Below are 19,702 nucleotides of genomic sequence, written 5' to 3'. Positions count from 1 at the left end.
GCACAGCTTCAAGATAAAGGGGGGGGGGCACTTTAGATCAGAGTTGAGGAGAAACTTCTTCACTCAAAGGGTGGTGAATCTCTGGAATTCTCTGCCCGTTGAAGTGGTGGAGACTACCTCGCTAAATATATTTAAGATGCGGGTTGATGGGTTTTTGATAAGCGAGGGGATTAAGGGTTATGGGGAGAGGGCTAGACTGTGGAACTGAGCCACGACATATCAGCCATGATTTTATTGAATGGCGGGGCAGGCTCGAAGGGCTAGATGGCCTACTCCTGCTCCTATTTCTTATGTTCTTAACTCGACTCAGCGGCTGGAAGAACTGTAGGCAGCGCCACCCAGCGGCGGGGAGGACTCCAGACATGTCAAATTCCACCCAGGGATACTGAGAACTCTAGGCAGCTCCATCGCCACCGAGTGGCGGGGAAGACAACTGGCAGCTCCAGTCCCACTCAGCGGCCGGGAGGACTCCAGGCAGCTCCGGTTCCACCCAGCGGCTCGGAGGACTCCAGGCCATTCTGCATTGCTGCTAGGGAGACGTGGTGAAGGTCCGTGCCATCAGGCGCGGGCCGTTTGGCGCAGTCTCAGCTCGGCTGCTTCACCATGTCGGCTGGATCGCCACAGTGGACGGGGTGAGAGAGCGCGGTGGTGCGCGACAGGCCGCCTTCACCCACTGAGAAACAGGCAGGGCCGCCTGGTAGATGGCGAACGGGTGCAGGGGGATAGGAGGAGGCGGCCGCTGCCGCCATGGCCATGCGGCTGTTGACGCGAGTTGGTGTGTTTGTTTTCGAACAAGAAGCTGCTGCGTCGAAGGCGCCATCCTGGGGCAAACCGAGCCGGGCCGGGGTTAACCGGACAGAGCCGGGCCAAGCCGGGCTGGGGCAGCATTAGTGTGGGGCCGCGGGAGGAGAGGAGCCGGTTAGCCGATGTGTGAGGCAGTTTACCCCCGTGAAGAGATTGCCCCCGCACCGAAAGCAGCCCCGGGCTCGGCTGTGAGTCCCACCCAAGCCGGGAGCAGCCCGAGGGAAGCGGCGGGACTGAGCTGCCCCCCGCCCCCAGCCGCTGGCTGCTCAGAGGGGAGGCGGGCGATGGATTTAAAAACTTGACGGTGATCAAACTTGTCAGGTTTCAGCGTCGTCTCGTTTGCAGGTTTGATGATAAATATTCAAAACAAATCATGTTTAAGCTCTGAAATATGTCAATCCCTCAAGTCTGCAGCTGCCACCCTAAATTGGACACAAACATATTTTGTGAGGAACTTTTAAAATATCTTACATCTCCGCTTTTCCTCAATTCAATGTTGTCGCACTTTCACCAATTCTTATTGACCTGTATTGGCTCTGTTACTAACGCCGATTTTTTTGATTGTGTGCGGTGAACTTTTGTGATTTTTTTAAAAAAAGTTTTTTGTGATGAAACGTAAGAAATAGGAGCAGGAGTAAGCCATCTGGCTTCTCGAGCCTGCGGCCATTCAATAGGATCAAGGCTGATTTTTTTTTGTGTGGACTCAGCTCCACTTACTTGCCGGCTCATCATAACCTTAATTCATTTACTATTCAAAAATCTATCTATTCTTGCCTGAAAAAAGGCAAAGGTAGCCTCAACTGCTTCTGGGCAGGGAATTCCACAGATTCACAACCCTTTGGTTGAAGAAGTTCCTCCTTAAACTCAGTCCTAAATCTACTCGCCCTTATTTTGAAGCTATGCCCCCCCCCAGTTCTAGTTTCACCTGCCATTGGAAACAACGTCCCTGCCTCCCTTCATAATTTTCTATAAGATTCCTCCTCATTCATTTTCTAGATTCCACTGAGTATAGTCCCAGTCTACTTAGTGCCTCCTCATAAGCCAACCCTCTCAACACTGGAATCAACCTAGTGAATCTCCTTTGTGCCCCTTCCAGTGTCGGTACATCCTTTCTCAAGTGAGATCAAAACTATACAAAGTACTCCAGGTGTGGCCTCACTTTATATTGCTGCAACATAACCTCCCTGTTTTAAACTCCATCCCTCTAGCAGTGAAGGACAAAATTCCATTTGCCTTCTTAATTACCTGTTGCACCTGCAAACGAGCTTCTTGCAATCCATGCACAAGGACACCCAGGTCCCTCCACAGAAGCATGCTGCAATTTTTTACCACTTAAACAATAGTCCATTTTGCTATTGTTGCTACCAAAATGGATGACCTCACACTTACCAACATCGTACTCCATCTCTCAGACCGTTGCCCACTCACGCAAACTATCAAAATCCCTTTGCAGACCTTGTGTCCTATGCACACTTTGATCTACCACTCATCTTAGTGTCAACTTTGACACGTTACACTTGGTCCCCAACTCCAAATCATCTATGTAAATTGCAAACAGTTGAGGTCCCAACACTGATCCCTGAGGCACACCACTGGACACTGATCGCCAACGAGAAAAATACCCATTTACCCCCACTCTTTGTTTTCTGTTAGTTAACCAATCCTCTCTCCATGCTCATACGTTAACATTGTTCACGTTTTGCTCTTTCGGATCTCATTGTGCTGGAGCTTTGCATCTCAATTTTTTTTAAACTGGTGTTCAAAATGAAGAATTCTGATAAAATTACTTCCATTAAACAGTGCCTTCCACTCTAACTTACTATCTTAACAGTTTGAGGAAATAGAATAAACTGTTCCATTTCACTGGACTAAAAGCTGTCTTGGGCCTTTGATAAAAATAGTTTATACCCACCAGCCTAACTGAAACTGATCCTGATGCTAGGAATGGTGCCTTGAATGTTCTCGTGTGTCTGACTAGCAAGATTAGCTGTAATGACTATATGTCGTTTCCAACATATTTTTCACAATTTTGAGCATTATGGGTGAACTGATTTTAAAGTTATATACATATACCTCCATATCAGTTGGCTTTACTGTTTGTTTGTCAGTAAGTTATATTTTAACCAGATAGGCTTCAGTTACTGTTGCATTGGCTATAAGTAATTTGACCCCCAAACTTGTATAATGGAAGTGTACTTGCAATTATCTGAAGCTAGGACTGATTTTATTTGATTCATTATTATCACATGTATTAACATACAGTGAAAAATATTGTTCCTTACGTGCTATTACAGACAAAACATACTGTTCATAGAGTAGGAAACGAGAGGGTGCAGAATGTATGTTACAGTCATAGCTAGGGTTCAGCTGTAAGCTGCTTCTCCTATTCCTGTTCCCCAGTAGTTGAACTGATTTGAAACCTGACAAACAATGTACACTTGTATGAAGAAGTACTGCAGGGTTTAAACACCCAAGGAGTAGTGAAGAAAATTGATGAGATTGAAATGAGAAAGCTCTGACTTATTAGGGTCCTGTGTGAGGTGGTGTTGAACTGAACCTGGGCCAGAGTGGATCTGTAGGACAGAACTGACCAAAGTTTAGGACTAAATTGCCTTTGTCACAAGCAAGCTGAAACCAAGCATCAATAGTGAGAGGAACATATGGCAACTCGGGCACTCTAATCACTGTGTATCCAACCTGTAACAGAGACTGTAGGTGATGCATTGGACTCATCAGTCACCTGAGAACTCATTTTGCATGTGGAAGCAAGTCATCCTTGACTCCAAGAGGTAGCCGAGAAGAGCAGATGATTCTGTTAAGATATGACTATGAAAGTATATTGGGTTTTTGCCATTGAGAGAGTAATGTCAGTCTAGACTAGCATGTTCAGTCAGCATTTTTATGCATAGTTCTCAGAAATAAGTTTATGAAGGGTTATATATTTCTTGTTTTTAAAAATTGGCATTAGTATTTTTATTCTGTTAATCTTGCCAATTAACTTTGCATCTCTTGGTGTTGAAGGCATTGACTCTCCTTGCTATGTTACAACACAGTACAACGGGAGCTGTTGTAGTCCAGTATTCTTTGTCCACGTTACTTTTATTCTTGTGAAAATTGGTGCATATTGGCAGACTATTCGTTTGCAGAGGATAGTACATCAGAGACTGACTTCATCCTGACTGTCCTCCATAGCAGCAATTATAAAAGGAAATAATTTTTAGCAATCATGGTGATTTGTCTTTTTCCTAACCTGAGACATTGAGGTTATTTGTAGCATCCATCACCTTGGCTGAAATTAGTTAATTTAGTCAGACACATGATCTTCCTTATTCAGTTATTGTCAAATAAAAAGTCATGTGTAGTTGGATGCGAATTGCTGTGTGAATTTGGTTGGAGCACTTTGTCAAGGCAGGAGAAATGTCATGAAATGTGTTGGAACTACAACTAATAGGCTAGATCATCTCTTTTAGCACTAACCTAAGTTAACAATGATTTTCACAAGTAATATTAACAAGCAACATGTTTTGTTACTCTAGGCGCCGTAGTAAATGGGACTGTCCAGGATCAATTCCTGTATCAATGGCAGTGTCGATAGAGTCTCAAATAAATAATTTTCCTGTCACAATGCCGCAAGTCGCAGTTCATGGTGGAGGTCTTTCTGATCCTCCATCAGTCAGTCAATCTCCTCAGTCTTCATCAGAGGCGTTAGATGCAGCTGCTGCCGCCGCAGCTAGAATTACTGCCATGTTGATGGCAAAAGGGAAACTGAAGTTACCAAAGACTTCAAGTAACAGAGTAAGTGACGCATTGTTTTTAACATTTTATTGAACAAGAAGAATACAGTTTTACGCTTTATGCTATCATTTTAACACTAAACAGTATACCAGTTCACAATAGTGCAAATTTTATAGGTATATATGTTGGCGCAATATATACATTTTTAATTTCTGTTCCATATTTACATGATTGCACATATTTTTCTATTTAATTTCAGTCAATTGTTATATTTTGTTTCAGTGCATCAGTAAAACATTCAGTTTTCTTCTTGATCAGTCAGGGAAGGAAATTTGTTTCTGAGGATGACAAAACATGTGTACAAAAATTAATGACTAAGTGATGGTGTTTTTGCCCATTCTGTACTTTACACTTTACTTGGATCCAAAGCCTTGGATGAGTCAAAGTTGTGTTGAAGTCCAAATACAAATATGCATATTTTATCTAGGCTGACACTGAGCATTATCCAAGGTGTCGTTTTTCAGTTCAAACATTCAACCTTTGTGTCCACTCGAATGTATGATTTGTCTATAAAAAACACAACATGCGCACAGTGGCTCAATGGTTAACACTGTTGCCTCACAGCTCCAGGAACCCAAGTTCAATTCCTCGGGTGACTGTGTGGATTTTACATGTTCTTCTTGTGCCTGCGTGGTTTTCTCTGGGTGTTTCGGTTTCCTCCCACACTCCAAAGATGTGCAGGTTAGGTTGATTGCCCATGCTAAATTGCGTCTTAGTGCTGGGGGACTTGCAGATAAATATGTGGGGTAACAGGGATAGGGCCTGGATGGGAGTGTTGGTGCAGACTCAATGGGCCAAATGGCTTCCTTCTGCACTGAAGGATTCTATGATCTTGGCCAGCAGATTATCTGTCTTGATCTATTCTGATCTCTAAAATTGCCCCAGATGTTTTATTTCTTTGAGTTTCTGCTGATTTTTCACATGTTAGTGTGACATTTCACCACAATCTCTAATTGTGGATTGAAGAACTGGAATTGAGGATTGTTAGGGAACTTCACATCTATCCAGCAAACTCCTATTTTGTTTCCTGCGAGAGACCAAAGTTTTGGGAGTATTAAAACAGCCTTTATTCAAACTACAGCAGGGAAATCTACCTCCATGAGATGGCATACAGACCACTTGAGCATGAACAATTATATAGTTTTGGTTATCTCATGCAATTGGTTATCTCAACCAATCACAAGTATATATTTGTTCTGAAGTCATTGATATCTGATTGTAACTAATAGTCCTGATTACTTCATTTAAGTCAGATGAATATACTCAACCAGTTACAGCCTGTATATTCTTGCCTAATTCTGATAAATAATAAAGCATGTCTACATACCTTCTGCAATCCAAACATGTACAACAGTTGTTATGACTACCTCCTTGTGGTTATCGTCCTCTTGTCCTTAGTTCAGGTTTTTCAGGCAGCCCATCTGTAATTGAGAATTGTACAGAAACAACTTTGCAGGGAAATGTGCTGAAATCATTTCACAGGGGAACTGTGCTGGACTCAGTGATTTTAAACCCTTCAAGGATCATGTAGCAAAATACAAATTACCACCTACACGAAAGTCAGATTACATTTTGTCACAGGATCCTGACTCTCAGGTTTGCTCTGGGGACTCATGAAATGAATATGGAATCAGCAATAGAACATTCTGTACCTTAACTGCCATGGCTCTGAACCCTTTCATACACTTATCCAACAGTGAGATTCTTAAAAGATAAAGTCACCTTAGTCCCAGATGACCATAGGCACTGATTTAACCTGAAGGTCATCACACCTCAGCCAAGGGACAAGGTTGAGAAGGCAAGCCTTCATGAGCCCGTATAAGAATTGGACTCACGCTATTGGCGTAGCTAACCAGCTGTGCAGCTCAGTGAGCGAAACTGACCCCCAATGAGGTTGGATCATCCTGGTCAACTGCTATGTCCTGAGGTGAAGGAAAACGGGTGAAACTGTTACCACTGAAATGAAAAACCATTGGTTGATTTTTAAACATAGGTTCCAGATCAAAATATGGTAGAAATGAGTCCAGGACATTCAGCCAACTCTACCTCAAGACTTAGCTACTTTGCGTGTTTTCTTATTGCATACCTACATTTTCTGATGAATTAGGAATAAAGTTTACATGCTGTCATTTGCTGGTGGAGGGCTAACTTGACAATGCATGAAGGAATTAACTCTTTTAGTTTATTAAGAGGGTAGTGTTTGTGTTAAAAATCTCCTAAGCAATTAATTCCATTCACTTGATAACTTCTCTTTCCAGTCAAAGTCTTCAAAGTCGATGTCCCATCTAAAGAACAAAAATATGGTGTTTGCTGAAATTGAAATTAATGATGTTCCTGTTGTCTGTAGAAATCTACTTACGAGAGGACACACTCAAGATGAAGTAAGTAATTAACAAGATTCTTAAATGAGTCTTTCAGATACTTTATATCCAGTTTATGAAAGAGTGGAGATTATTAAAAAATTTGAAAATAACTTGGAATGAGTGAAGTAAATCTTTTAATGCAAATGTTTATATAAATACACAAGTTATACTTGTATAACACCTTTAGCAGCTTTGTAAAACAAATTATCAAGCTACATAAGAAATATTGGAGCAGTTGACTGGAAACTTGGTCAAAGTGGTAGCTTTTAAGGGACACGAAGGAGAAAAGAGGGGTAGAGGGGTGAAGAGATTTAAGGAAGGAGTTCCAGAGTTAAAGCCTTGGTATCTGAAGGCATAGTTGCCAGTTGTGGAGCGATTGAAATCAGGTATGCTCAAGGAACTTTCCGTTTGAGAATAGTGCAGCCTGGATGTGAAAGTTAGTTGGAGAGTCTTTTATGATTAATTGCTCTTTTGGAGGCTAATTTTCCAATGAGTTTCCTATTTACTTCAGTCTTTGCATACCCAAGAAATATGCCGAGCGGGTAGGTTGTTAAAATTGCCCAGATTATTTGCGTGTCAGAAAGCCGCGAAGAACCTATTTTGCTGAGCAGGAATTAGAACACCCACCCAAAACTGGATGGGAGGGGTTCCTTCGTTACATATGCATGCCTATAATTTTACATTCTGGTGACTCTGCAGTGATGAATTTCCGCAATGGAATAGGGCACACAAGAACTTTATAGAGAAATAAATTGTAGGGCTGCAGGAGAGTACAGAGACGGAAAAACATGAGCATTGAATTTTATAATAAGCATTACTTAATCTGGAGTTTGGTGTAAGTTAGGAAACATGCAGTGGAACATTTGACGACCAGATGTTTACAGAAGATAGACAGTAGGAGGCTGGCTGGGGTGTGTTGGAACAGTCAAATCTAGAGGTAACAAGGCATGGCTGAGAGTTGCAGCTGTAGATGAACTAAGGCAGAATCTCATGCTTGACAGTTCAATAATTATAAACCTTGTGTGTGTTATTAATTGCTGAGAGGCAATTAGAATCATAGAGTAGAATCATGCAACACAGAAGGAGGACATTCAGTCAATTTTGCCTATCCTGGTTCTTTGAAAGAACTTTCTGATTGGTCCCACATCCCTGTTCTTGTCACATAACAAAAGTGCTATAGAACATTACATCACGGTACAGGCCCTTTGGCCCTCAATGTTGTGCCGAGCTATGTCCAATCCCAAGATCAAGCTATCCCATTCCCTATCATTCTGCCCTCTATCTATTGGCCCTCTAATTTTTTTTTGTAGGTTGCGGCTGATTCATTTTGTGCACAGACCCCTTGAGACTTGTTACAAGGCTGTGCATGCACAGTGATATTAAGATGCTGACTTGTATTTGGCCTGTGTGGGAACCTCTGGGCTGCTATTTGACTGCGCTACTTTGAGGGAACACTCTCCATAATCTTGCTTGTTTTTCCTTTTCAAGTATTTGTCCAACTCCCAGTTGAAAGTCATTGAATTTGCTCCCACTAGCAAGTGTTCCAGATGATCTAACTGGTGATGTAAAGTAATTTCTCCAAATCTTGTTTATAAATAATCTGTGCTACAGGGAATCAACCTTCCTTCCTCATTACTTTGAAAACACCCTTTCTGCTTTAAAAAGAACAGTTTCAGCCTCTAGCTTCTCCACATAACTGAAGTGTTTCAACTCTGGTATAATTCTAGTAAATCTCTAAACCTTCCCAAAGATCTTGGCAATATTTTGAAAAATACTTTTGTCAGTCATCCTTCAGCTTACATGTGCTCAATATGATACTCGTCGCCTCATCAGTCAGTTGTAATGCTAAGTATTTTGAATAGCAACATAGGATCTCACAGAACATATGAGAGAGACGGGTCATTCAGCCCAGTTAGTCCATGATGGTGTTTATGCTTCATTCAGCCTCCTCTTGTCTTTCCTCATCTAAATCCATTATTGAAACTCTCCATTTCCATCTCTCACATATACTTATCTAGCTTTCCCTTAAATATATCTATACTACTTGTCCAACCACTTTCCCTGTGGTAATGACTTCCACATATTCACCACTCCTTAGGTAAAAATGTTTCTTGGTGACTATCTTGTGTTGATCCTCATACAAGAGTAAACATTCTCTGTTCATTCTGTCAAAACCTCACACAATTTTAAATGTATCTATTAGTTCACCTCTCAGCCTTTTTATTCAAGAGAGAAGAGACTCAGTCTGTCAGTTCTTTCCTGATGTGTACGCCTGTGCAATTTTGGTATCATCGTTATGGATCTTCTCTGTATCGTCCCCCAACCCCCCATCTGTTTCCTTTTTATAAGATGGCAACGTCATCAAGGAAGAAATAGCGAGGCATCTTGAGGGGAATTGCTTGATAGAGCAGACGCAGCATGGTTTCGTTAAAGGGAAGTCGTGTCTGACAAATTTACTGGAGTTCTATGAGGATGCGTCTAGGGCGGTGGATAGAGGAGAGCCGGTGGATGTGGTCTTTCTGGATTTTCAGAAGGCGTTTGACAAGGTACCTCAAAGAGGTTATTGCAGAAGGTCAGGGGACATGGAGTTGGGGGTAGGGTGTTAGCGTGGATAGAGGATTGGTTGTCATATAGGAGGCAGAGAGTGGGGGTCAATGGGTGCTATTCGGATTGGCGGATGGTGACTAGTGGAGTGCCCCAGGGGTCGGTGCTGGGGCCTCAGCTATTTACCATTTATATAGATGATCTGGAGGAGGGAACCGAGTGTTTGGTGTCGAAATTTGCTGATGACACCAAGATTGGTGGAATGGCAAATTGTGCGGAGGGTGCGGAGAGTCTACAGAAGGATCTAGATTGGCCGGGCGATTGGGCCAGGAACTGGCAAATGGAATTTAATGTTGGCAAGTGCGAGGTGGTCCACTTTGGTAGGAATAATGGTAGGAAGGACTATTACTTACGTGGAGAAAAACTGCAGCAGGCGACGGTGCAGAGGGACCTCGGGGTCCTTGTGCGTGAGTTGCAAAAACCCAGCTTGCAGGTGCATCAGGTGGTCAGGAAGACGAATGGGATGCTGGCCTTCATAGCGAGGGGGATTGAATATAAAAGTAGGGAGGTCTTGCTGCGGCTGTGTAGGGCATTGGTGAGGCCGCAGCTGGAGTACTGTGTGCAGTTTTGGGCGCCGTACTTACGGAAGGATATTTTGGCCTTGGAGGGAGTGCAGAGGAGGTTTACTAGGCTGATACCGGAGTTGAGGGGGTTGAGCTATGAGGAGAGGCTGAATAAACTAGGCTTGTACTCGTCAGAGTTTAGAAGAATGAGGGGAGATCTCATTGAGACGTATAAGATAATGAATGGGATGGATAGCATAGAGGTGGAGAGACTCTTCCTGCTCAGAAAGGGTAGTAGGACTAGGGGGCACAGCCTCAAGATAAAGGGGGGGCGGTTTAGAACGGAGTTGAGGAGGAACTTCTTCACTCAAAGGGTGGTGAATCTCTGGAATTCTCTGCCCGTTGAAGTGGTGGAGGCTACCTCGCTAAATATTTTTAAGAAGCGGGTTGATGGGTTTTTGATAAGAGGGGATTAAGGGTTATGGGGAGAGGGCGGGAATGTGGAACTGAGCCACGACAGATCAGCCATGATCTTATTGAATGGCGGGGCAGGCTCGAAGGGCTAGATGGCCTACTCCTGCTCCTATTTCTTATGTTCTTATGCCCTTGTACGGTCCATCAAAGTTCAATACGTGCTTAGCATAACTTCTTACCAGTTCTGTCCCTCTAGAAATCATCTTGCTAACTTGCAATACAACTGTTAGCAATCGGTGAGTTTGCATTCCAAGCTCCCTTTGTTCCAATATCTCACCAGGACATGCACCTTCCAAATTATAAGTGACCTCTCTATTCTTCCAGTCAAAATGTACAACTTCATATATATCTGTGTTAATCTTAATTTGCTCATTTGTTCGCTCCAAGTTTATTAATGTACTTGTGTATTTTGTTGCAGTCCTCCACAATATTTACTACCCTCCTCTAATTGGAATCAAAAACACAATTTCTAAATTTGCAGATGACACCCGAAGTCCAACTTATTAATCTAAATTGTGAACAGCAGTTAATTCCAGCATTGATTCTTGTGTGGCACATCATATTCCACCTAATGCTACACTGAATAAGTTCTTGTGTACTAATAGTGTTTGCTACAATCTGATATATACAAAGCAAAATATTCTTTTTTCAGATAAACAAAATCAGTGGTGCTGCTGTTTCCACCAGAGGGCGTTACATGAATGCAGATGCGAAGCAAATGGCAGGACGAGGGTAAGGATCGTTTGCAATTTTCCTGGGGAAGGTGGTGCTGAGCTTTCTTGAACCGCTGCGGTCTGTGATATAGGTACTGTCACAGATGATAAGAAGGGATTCCCAATGATGGTGAAGGACTTCAATGTAGTTCCATGTCAAGGTGCTGTGTGGCTTGCAGTGGAACTTGCAGGTGGTGGTGTTCCCATGCATTTGCTGCCCTTGTCCTTTGAGGTTCTAGTGGGTTTGGAAAGTGCTGTTGAAGGAAGCTTGGCAAGTTACTGCAGTGCTGCTTATATATGATGTATATTTATGTAATTCTTATTTCAACAGAGCTGAATAAATGGGATTAAATGGTATGTCTTTTGTTTTTCTTTAGGTTGTTTTGCCTATAATGTAGAATATTGTATAATGTACATCTGGGATACCTGATGACACGTGAAAAATGAATCAAGATTTTTAGAAACTCGCCCCTTGGTTTTATAATCCCCATGTAATTGACAGAAATGGGATTAGAATCATTGAGTGGTTCATCTTTGACTAACACAGACATGATGGGCTGAAGGGCCTTTTTCTGTGCTGTATAACGATGCTTATAAATATACCTCAGAAGATTTAGTCCGCAAACTTTAATTCTTTGGATTGTGTTGTAGTAACCTTTACTATTTCAACGTAGCATTTTGCTACCTTTAATAAAATTCAGCCCCCACCACCCTTCCCTTGAAGGCCTCAAAATGGAAATAGCGAACTACCTATGGTTTCTAGAGGAATCAAAGCAGAGCTACTTAACAATTAGTTGAAGGAAATATATCTCAAATCTTGGACAAAGTTTTTTTTAAAACAGCTCATTTTCCTTCACTTAGAACTCATGCAGCTGTTTAAGCTCATGCCAAAGTTTGGCAATCTTGTGTTCACCCTGATGAGTGCAAGATAAAATTCTTTGGCAGCTTGTCTCAGCAATATTTGATTCTGTATTATCAACTGACAGAATTCTGTACCTTTTTAATGACGGATGTAATATTTTCATAAGATCACAAGGTAGGTTTGGATGAAAAATGCCCCGCATTCACATTCATTTCACCCCCTCTGGAAAATTGCTATCTTCACAGTGCAGCCTCTGGGTTCTTGAATGAGTCGAGTCCGTTGCTGCTGATCCATTTGAGTTGTGATCACCACCTGTGTCCAGACAGGATAGACCATGGAAATTTTAAGTTTACTTGAATAATCTTACAGCTGTGCTGCGGTCCAGCTGCAGTAATGCAGTTGCAAGTGTTAATCCCGGTTGATTTTATCTGTTGTGTGTCTCCTATCATCCTTTTTGAGTACAGCATCATATCTGATAGGATTGATCCTTATTTGGCTATCCACTGACAGTTGAGGATAAGTCTTCCTTGAAATTGCATTCTATATTCCTTTGTGCAGTATAAGTGACCAATATAGAATGTATCTTTGTAAATAACACTAAAACTGAAACATAATAATCAAATAATCTTGTTGTTTATGGGACCTTGTATGCAAATTGTCATGTTTCCTACAGTACACTATCATGTTTTCTACAGTAAAATGATGTCTATCCTTCAAAGTACTTGATTGGCTGTGAGGTACTTAGGGATGTTTTGAGGTTGTGAACAGAACTATATAAATTGAGTATTTTTTCTAAAGTAGTTTTAATCAGATGCACATTAGGTGAAATTTAATCATTGTTAGCTCAACTAGGAAACTTTCCTATATCAATATTACTAAAACATATTATGTGTCATCATTATACATCATTTGTGAAACCTTGCTGTGTGCGAATTGTCTGCTGTGTTTTCTCCATTACAACAATAACGACACTTCAGAAATATTTAATTGGTTGTGAAGCTATTTGTGACATCCTGATGTTGCAAATGGCATTGTATAAAATGCAAATCTTTTATTTACAAAACAGTCTTCTTGCCTGGCTCGTTTGTTACTAACAGATAATTGACTAGTTTAGGTACTTAGAAGTACAGTTTGTGCATGTTGTCTTGGAGCTTAGTCTGTTTTATTTTTGGTGCCATTATAATGCATTAGTAACATTCAAGTTAAAGCGCTCTAGAATCGTAGATAGAGTCAATAAGTCAATAATTATTCTTTCTTTAGGGATCGACCCCTCTACCTTTGCATACAGGCACAGACGCAGAAGAGTGTGGACAGTAAGACTCATTGAAATTGCTATGTGTCTAATTTTTACTGATTAAACTTCAGTAATTTTTGTGTTATATGGGTGTTAGTTACAGTCAATAAATGGTGTCTTGACCATTGGAGCTACAAAGCATTGGATACTTTGTGACAAATAACAGACTATCCTTTGTTTAAATAAATAAGCTTGTCTTTGTTGATCTTGCTAAATGTAGATTCTAAGTTGATTTGTATCCTCTTACTTTGCCCCTCTAATTTTCCTCGCTTGTGAAGGTGTCAAGTGGGGTGCAGATCTGTGAGGTTGGTCACTTCCATGTATCATACCAAAATGGTCATTGACACTCATGGTCAGGATCATATATAAACAATGGGCTATTTCTGGGAGGCCGTCAAGGCTAGGCTTCCTGCATGTTCTGGAGCCGCATCTGCTCCCTGAACTGTCCCCAGAATGAACATGGCTCACTTAATACAGCAAGAGGCCAAATCTGTCTTTGGGTCACCTACTCATCCTATAAATCTGCTACAAAGGACTGTAATGCCTCACCTTAATTCTATTTCATTTGAAAAAAAATTAACGTTTGGACAAATGTGTAACAAAATAGTGGTTTTCAAATAAGCACGTTCATATTTCATAATTTTTGCACAACTTATGAGAAGTTTGGGGAGCACAGTAGATTTTAATGATGTATTTTATGATTTTTATTCATGTGAATTTGTCCACTTGGGTATTTTCCAGAGGTTACAGGATGTCACATGGTGTAGGTATTCATTTTGGTCAGCAGATTAAAAGATAATGTGTTAATTGTTCAGGTCGTAATTAATATAACAATATTCATGTTATACATTTATTGTAGGAGTTGCTCCTTTGTACAGGTTCTTTTCATGCAGACCTGATGCAATTTCTGTGCTGGTGTATGGAGTTTAGCAGGTCACTGTTTAATTGAGTCATAGTTATTGCATTGGTGCTCTTAATAAAGTAGATGGTATAGTAACTTTTGTTTGGGAATACCTTTTGAAAGCATTTAGAGATTTTTTACTTGCAGTTACTTTGTTTTTAACTTTTATTCCGAGAAAATGATGTGCATCAAGTACTGCTGATTTGTTTTCATCTCAGGGGCAGTAAATAGGATCAAAGAGATTATTGGTGAAGCATTAGCAAAAGAAGCCATCAAACAACCCCTTCCACCTGTAGTGACATCTACTGCAACGAGCAGTCCTGTGACTGAACATGACTGTCCATACAACTCTTTGCCCGAGTTACAGTCATGGGTATGTATGGTTTAGGCTAAACACTATAATAGTCTGTGCTTACTGTGCTGGCTTTTTAAAAAATTTATTTATTAGTTTCACAAGTAGGCTTACATTAATACCGCAATCAAGTTACTGCAATCAAGAAAATCCCCTCGTCGCCCACATTCGGGCGCCTGTTCAGGTAGACTGAGGGAGAATTTCGCATGACCAAACTCCGCACAGACATGACCCAAGCTGGGAATTGAACCTAGCACTGTGAGGCAGCAGTGCTAACCACTGTGTGCCTTAATATTAGTGACAGAATTATTTGTAAATGACTAGTTTAACAAATACCTGATCCAAGCATAAATTTGCTGACCAATTTAGTTTTAACAGCTTTGTCTTGATGTGACTGCGATGTAGAATAATTCTGTACTATTAGTCCAGTGTCAGAACTTCTAAAGTTTACACTCTTTACTTAAAATACAAAGCAGTTTATATTCTTGTTCAAATTGAATTGGATAACAAACGGTTAAACCTGCTTTGATAGGGATTTTAAAATTGGATACTGCAGAATTCCAATAGACTTATTTGCTTTGTGTATCTCTGTCTTGGCGAAAGCGCTAATCATTCTCACCAGGAGACTGGAACATTTGTGCGCATGCCAAGCATGGAATTCTAACATTAAGGTTCAAAATTTAAATATTTGAAGTCCATTGAAGGGAGAATCTCTGTTATTTAAACATCTAAGTTAATTTCCAGTATGTTTAAGATATGTTCAAGTGGTCTAACATAACTCCTGAGAATTGGCAAGTGTGACACAACACTGAACTTGGACCGCAGTCCCACGTGCACTCAATACATAATCTCAAGAAGATTCATAGTCTTTGTTGCTGCAAAGTCAGTTCAGGTCTTAGGACAAGGTTTGTCTGTGTATTATAAATCTGCCTTTTAGCAGGAGTTAAATTTGTCCTTCTTAAAAATTGTGCTAAAAGTGAAGGCTATCGATGGTGGGCAATTAAATATCTTTCATTTGTACACAGGTTGGCTGCAAATAATCTCAATTTGCAATCAACACAATTAAGTGAAAAATAGAGCTTCCTCTGTTTTGATGAAACATTGTTAAAACTGGTGCTAGATCACAACAACTTGTATTTATATGGTACCTCAAATGTAATAAAAACTTAACACGACAGTTTAGAAGTAAATTATAAAACAAGATATGACACTGAGCTATATTAGAAGATATCTTGTCAGATAACCAAAAGGATGGTCAAAAAAGGCAGGTTTGAAGAAGTGTCTGATGCGTGTTAATGTAAGCTATACCTTAAATATTTGAAACTTGTGCTTTTGTAGCTTGTCCACAATTCTTTTTAAAAACTTTGAAATATGGAGGATGCGTGATTGGGATTAATTCAGCAGCTAAATAATTACACTAAATTTTAAAAGTAATTCTATTTCAAATTGAAACAGTTAAGTTTTCAAGTTTTATCCTGCTTTTAATTGTGCCTGTATGAATTACCAACTTGATTTGGTGTAAATACTTTTTCACCTAATCGACGTTTTGGAGTAGGGGTGTCTAACCTTTGTATGTTACTCAGTTACTTAGGGAGCTATGAAATGAATGATTCAAATGATGGGTAATATCACAAAATGCTGGAAATATTCAGCAGAACAGGGAGCTTCCGTAGAGAGAGAAAAACAATAGTTTGTCAGAACTGGAAGAAACGAGAGATTTAGCAGCCTACAAGCAAGTACAGAGTTAATAAGATAAGGATGGTGGGCAGAAGAGTGGTGGAGGAAAGAACAAGAATATCTGTGCCAGGAAGGAGGATTGTACTTAAACAACTAAAGGGATGAGTATGTAACTAAGGACCAAAAAAGGGTTGACAATGGGACAAATGAGCAAAAAGAAAAATTCAGAGGAGGTACATATGGCAGTAGGTGAATCTTCCCAATATCTGCATCTGCTTTCTGATAAATGGGAGCAGTGGTTATGGTCTAAATTTGTTGATTGGTTAACTGAAGAAGTAACCGAAGAAGTAACTTTCAACACTATATTATGTTTGTTGACTGTTGCTTTGCTTCCTGAGGGCAGTGTTATTTGGCATGTTATTATGCATTGTAATCTTTATAAATGCTCCTCAGCAAACTGTAAACTTGAAGATTTTGCCAAAAAATCGATCACTTTAAAATATCAAGGCTGTTTATGCTTTCAGCTTGGTTTGTTAATTAAAATCAAGTTCATTTTAGATATTTTTTGCATGTATTATAAAGTATAGAGGGAGTTAAGTGTATTTGAGTTTAATTTTGTGTGCTGAAATGCATTTATTTTATAGATGAATTTTGTTCAGGACAAAATCTTTGTGGGTCTAGAGCATGCTCCTCCAGAATTCAATGTAAAGAAAAAAGTGGTGGGCCCACGAGCATCTTTTCTGCACCATATACAAAATGAAACAGGAGCCAAAGTTCTCCTCCGAGGAAAAGGGTCAGGGTTCCTTGAGCCAACATCTGGAAAAGAGGCATTTGAACCTATGTATATTTATATCGCGTAAGTCTATTTTTCCTTAAATAAAATTATAAACTAGAAAAATTACTAATTTCTGAAGAAAAATACATTGCAATTTATCATTGCTATTCTACAGCAGCTTAATTTTACTGATGGAAGGAATGTTATTTCTAATGATACATTTCTCAGTGAGGTGAATGTAGGTTGACTGTAAAATGTGGAAACATTGCTGAAAAGTCAGTGGAAGATCAGTAGAGTTTCTGGGGAATTAGATTGAATAGCTTCCCCCAGAGCAGGACAGGAGAGTATAAATTATAGTGACTTTGTCTAGCAACTTCCTGATTTATTACCTCAATAGAACCAGCATGAAGACCCCCTTCTCAACCTTGCTCATCACCTGAGGTGTGAAGATCCTCAGGTTAGATCACCACCAGTCAGTTCTCCCCCTCAAATGAGAAAGCAGTTTATGGTCATCTGGACTATGTCAGCTATACAACTCAACACAATTTACTGTTGTTTGTTATCGTCTTTTGGTTGAGAAGTGAAACTAAGAGTTCATTTGCTCTTTCAAACTTTTCCAATAAAGCGAGCAATCTTCATGGGGACATGGCTAATCTTCATCTCACAATTAATGTTACCAAAACTGTTATCTGGTCATTTATCTAATCACTGTTCTAGGGATCTTGAGCATAAAATTGGCTACTGTATTTGCCTGCAAACTAGCACTGAGCTCATTTCAACTAATTAATTAGCTCTGAAGTGCTTTGTAACATTCTGAGGAAATGTAATATCTAAATACAAAAATAGTTATTTCCTTGTCAATAACCATTAGTGTGGTATATTTACTATGAACATGTACATGCCACTGCAACTCCTTAAGCAGTAATGTTTTCCTTTATTGAAGTTGTAATTTCAAACCTAAGAAAAAATAATATTCAATATCCTTGGTGTGTTGCTCTTTACATAACCTTTTTTGTGTTTTCACAGTCATCCTAAACCAGAAGGCTTGGCATCAGCAAAAACACTTTGTGAAAACTTGCTTCAGACAGTGAGTAGACCTGATCTGGTAGTCAGTCAGATTGGCTGAGATATGCTGAAGTTTAATTTTATTGAGAGAAATATGGCAATTTTTCCAAGTACAAGTGACTCTTCTCTTAACAGACTATCCTCCCTCTGATTGAAGTACAAGGTGGCAATATGCAATACGCTTTATTCCCTAATGTTGTACATTCATAAGAACTACCTTGTAGGTTAATGAACAGTCCTGAAATGTCAAATTGGCACTTCACATAAGCTCACAAACTGTTCACATCAGAAAGGGGTTCTTTACTATTAAACTTATAGATCCATATCTCAATGTCCGTTCCAGTGGTGCTTTCATCTTCCAGTAGAAAGTAACACCTACGTTCATACAATAAGTTGGTAATGTTTTTTCTATAAGAGCATAGAGCAGGTAGATTCCATATTCTGTCATTTGTAAATATGACAGTCAGTCTTAACTGAGGCAGCAGGGGAATGTTGAGTTGGCTTTAACATGCATCAACTAAGGAAGAGACAAGTCTGTTTGGTCTTCTGCTTCTAATTGTAATCTGTAAACTTCTATGTAACTGCATGTATGACAGATGAGGACGTGGTTGCACATGGCTGTGAAAGCACCACAATCAAATAACTCACTACTCACTTTAGAAGTTCCCAATTTAACAATGAAGCTGAAGGCGACTGCTATCTGTGGAGCTCTTGCCACGTGTGCCATTTCTTTCAGAGAAAAGTGAGAAAGAAATTGAAGATTAAAAAATACACTCTGAAACCAAAGTGTCCTAAGTATTTTACTCAATACAGTTTTAAGGTCTTGTGTAAGCTGGGCGGTATTAGGTAAGATCTAGTAAGGGGCAGTGAAGCATTGAGCATTTACCGACTTCGATTGTCAAGATGTGGAGCAATCAAACAGCTCCGACGAAGGGTAACCCTGACTCGAAAAGTTGGCTCTTTTCTTTCTCCACAGATGCTGTCAGACATGCTGAGATTTTCCAGCATATTCTGTTCATGTTTTCGATCATTAACGTGGCTAGATTCTGATAGAGTCCATCCATTTAAGGAAAGTTAGAGAAACAATAAAAAAGCTTGAAGAATGCTTAATTGAAACTAATTTTAAATGAGATTTTAAATTATATTGAAGTGATTGGGAATGATGCCAGATTTAATCTTAAATTGGTGTATTCTACAGTCTTGTAAGAAGAATAATATGCAAAAAAGCTTGCATTTATCTAACACCTTTTGTGACCTCGGGACATCACAAGGTTTTACAGCCTATTAAGTATTTTTGTAGTGTAGTTAATGGGACCTCCATTGGCTCCTGTTTTCCCCCAAAGTCTTAAACTTGAAATTCATATCCTTGCATTTAGATTCTTCTGTGATCTCATTTGTTCCTATCTCTCTGATCTTCCCTTGTTCTACGGATCTCTTTTCCTTGGGTCTGTCCTTATGACTATGAACCTTTGTGCGTCCTTTGCCCTAATCATTGTATCAGGACGTTTGGCCACTTAAGC

At 40.0% G+C, this 19,702-nt stretch overlaps 1 protein-coding gene across 5 annotated transcripts in view; it reads left to right on the top strand.

Moving 5' to 3' along the window:
- Positions 1–524: 524 nt before the first annotated feature.
- Positions 525–19,702, top strand: part of LOC145343236 (KH homology domain-containing protein 4-like) — a 47,676-nt gene continuing 28,498 nt past the window's right edge. For 4 of the 5 annotated variants that reach the window (XM_080189324.1, XM_080189326.1, XM_080189327.1 and 1 more), the window contains exons 1-8: positions 543–775; positions 4,341–4,599; positions 6,858–6,980; positions 11,196–11,275; positions 13,379–13,431; positions 14,532–14,686; positions 16,987–17,198; positions 18,144–18,204. In XM_080189324.1, the coding sequence (XP_080045450.1) occupies positions 702–775; positions 4,341–4,599; positions 6,858–6,980; positions 11,196–11,275; positions 13,379–13,431; positions 14,532–14,686; positions 16,987–17,198; positions 18,144–18,204 (1,017 nt within the window). In that variant the 5' untranslated portion in view covers positions 543–701. Of the gene's footprint in view, positions 776–4,340; positions 4,600–6,857; positions 6,981–11,195; positions 11,276–13,378; positions 13,432–14,531; positions 14,687–16,986; positions 17,199–18,143; positions 18,205–19,702 lie in introns of all 5 variants that reach the window. The other variant, XM_080189325.1, reaches the window with a different exon arrangement.

This window comes from Carcharhinus amblyrhynchos, chromosome 5, assembly GCF_965287045.1.
Source record: "Carcharhinus amblyrhynchos chromosome 5, sCarAmb.v2.hapA, whole genome shotgun sequence".
In the NCBI taxonomy this organism is placed as follows: Eukaryota; Metazoa; Chordata; class Chondrichthyes; order Carcharhiniformes; family Carcharhinidae; genus Carcharhinus; species Carcharhinus amblyrhynchos.
The sequence above is the reverse complement of the archived record's forward strand: the minus strand, read 5'-3'. Positions and strand labels throughout refer to the sequence as shown.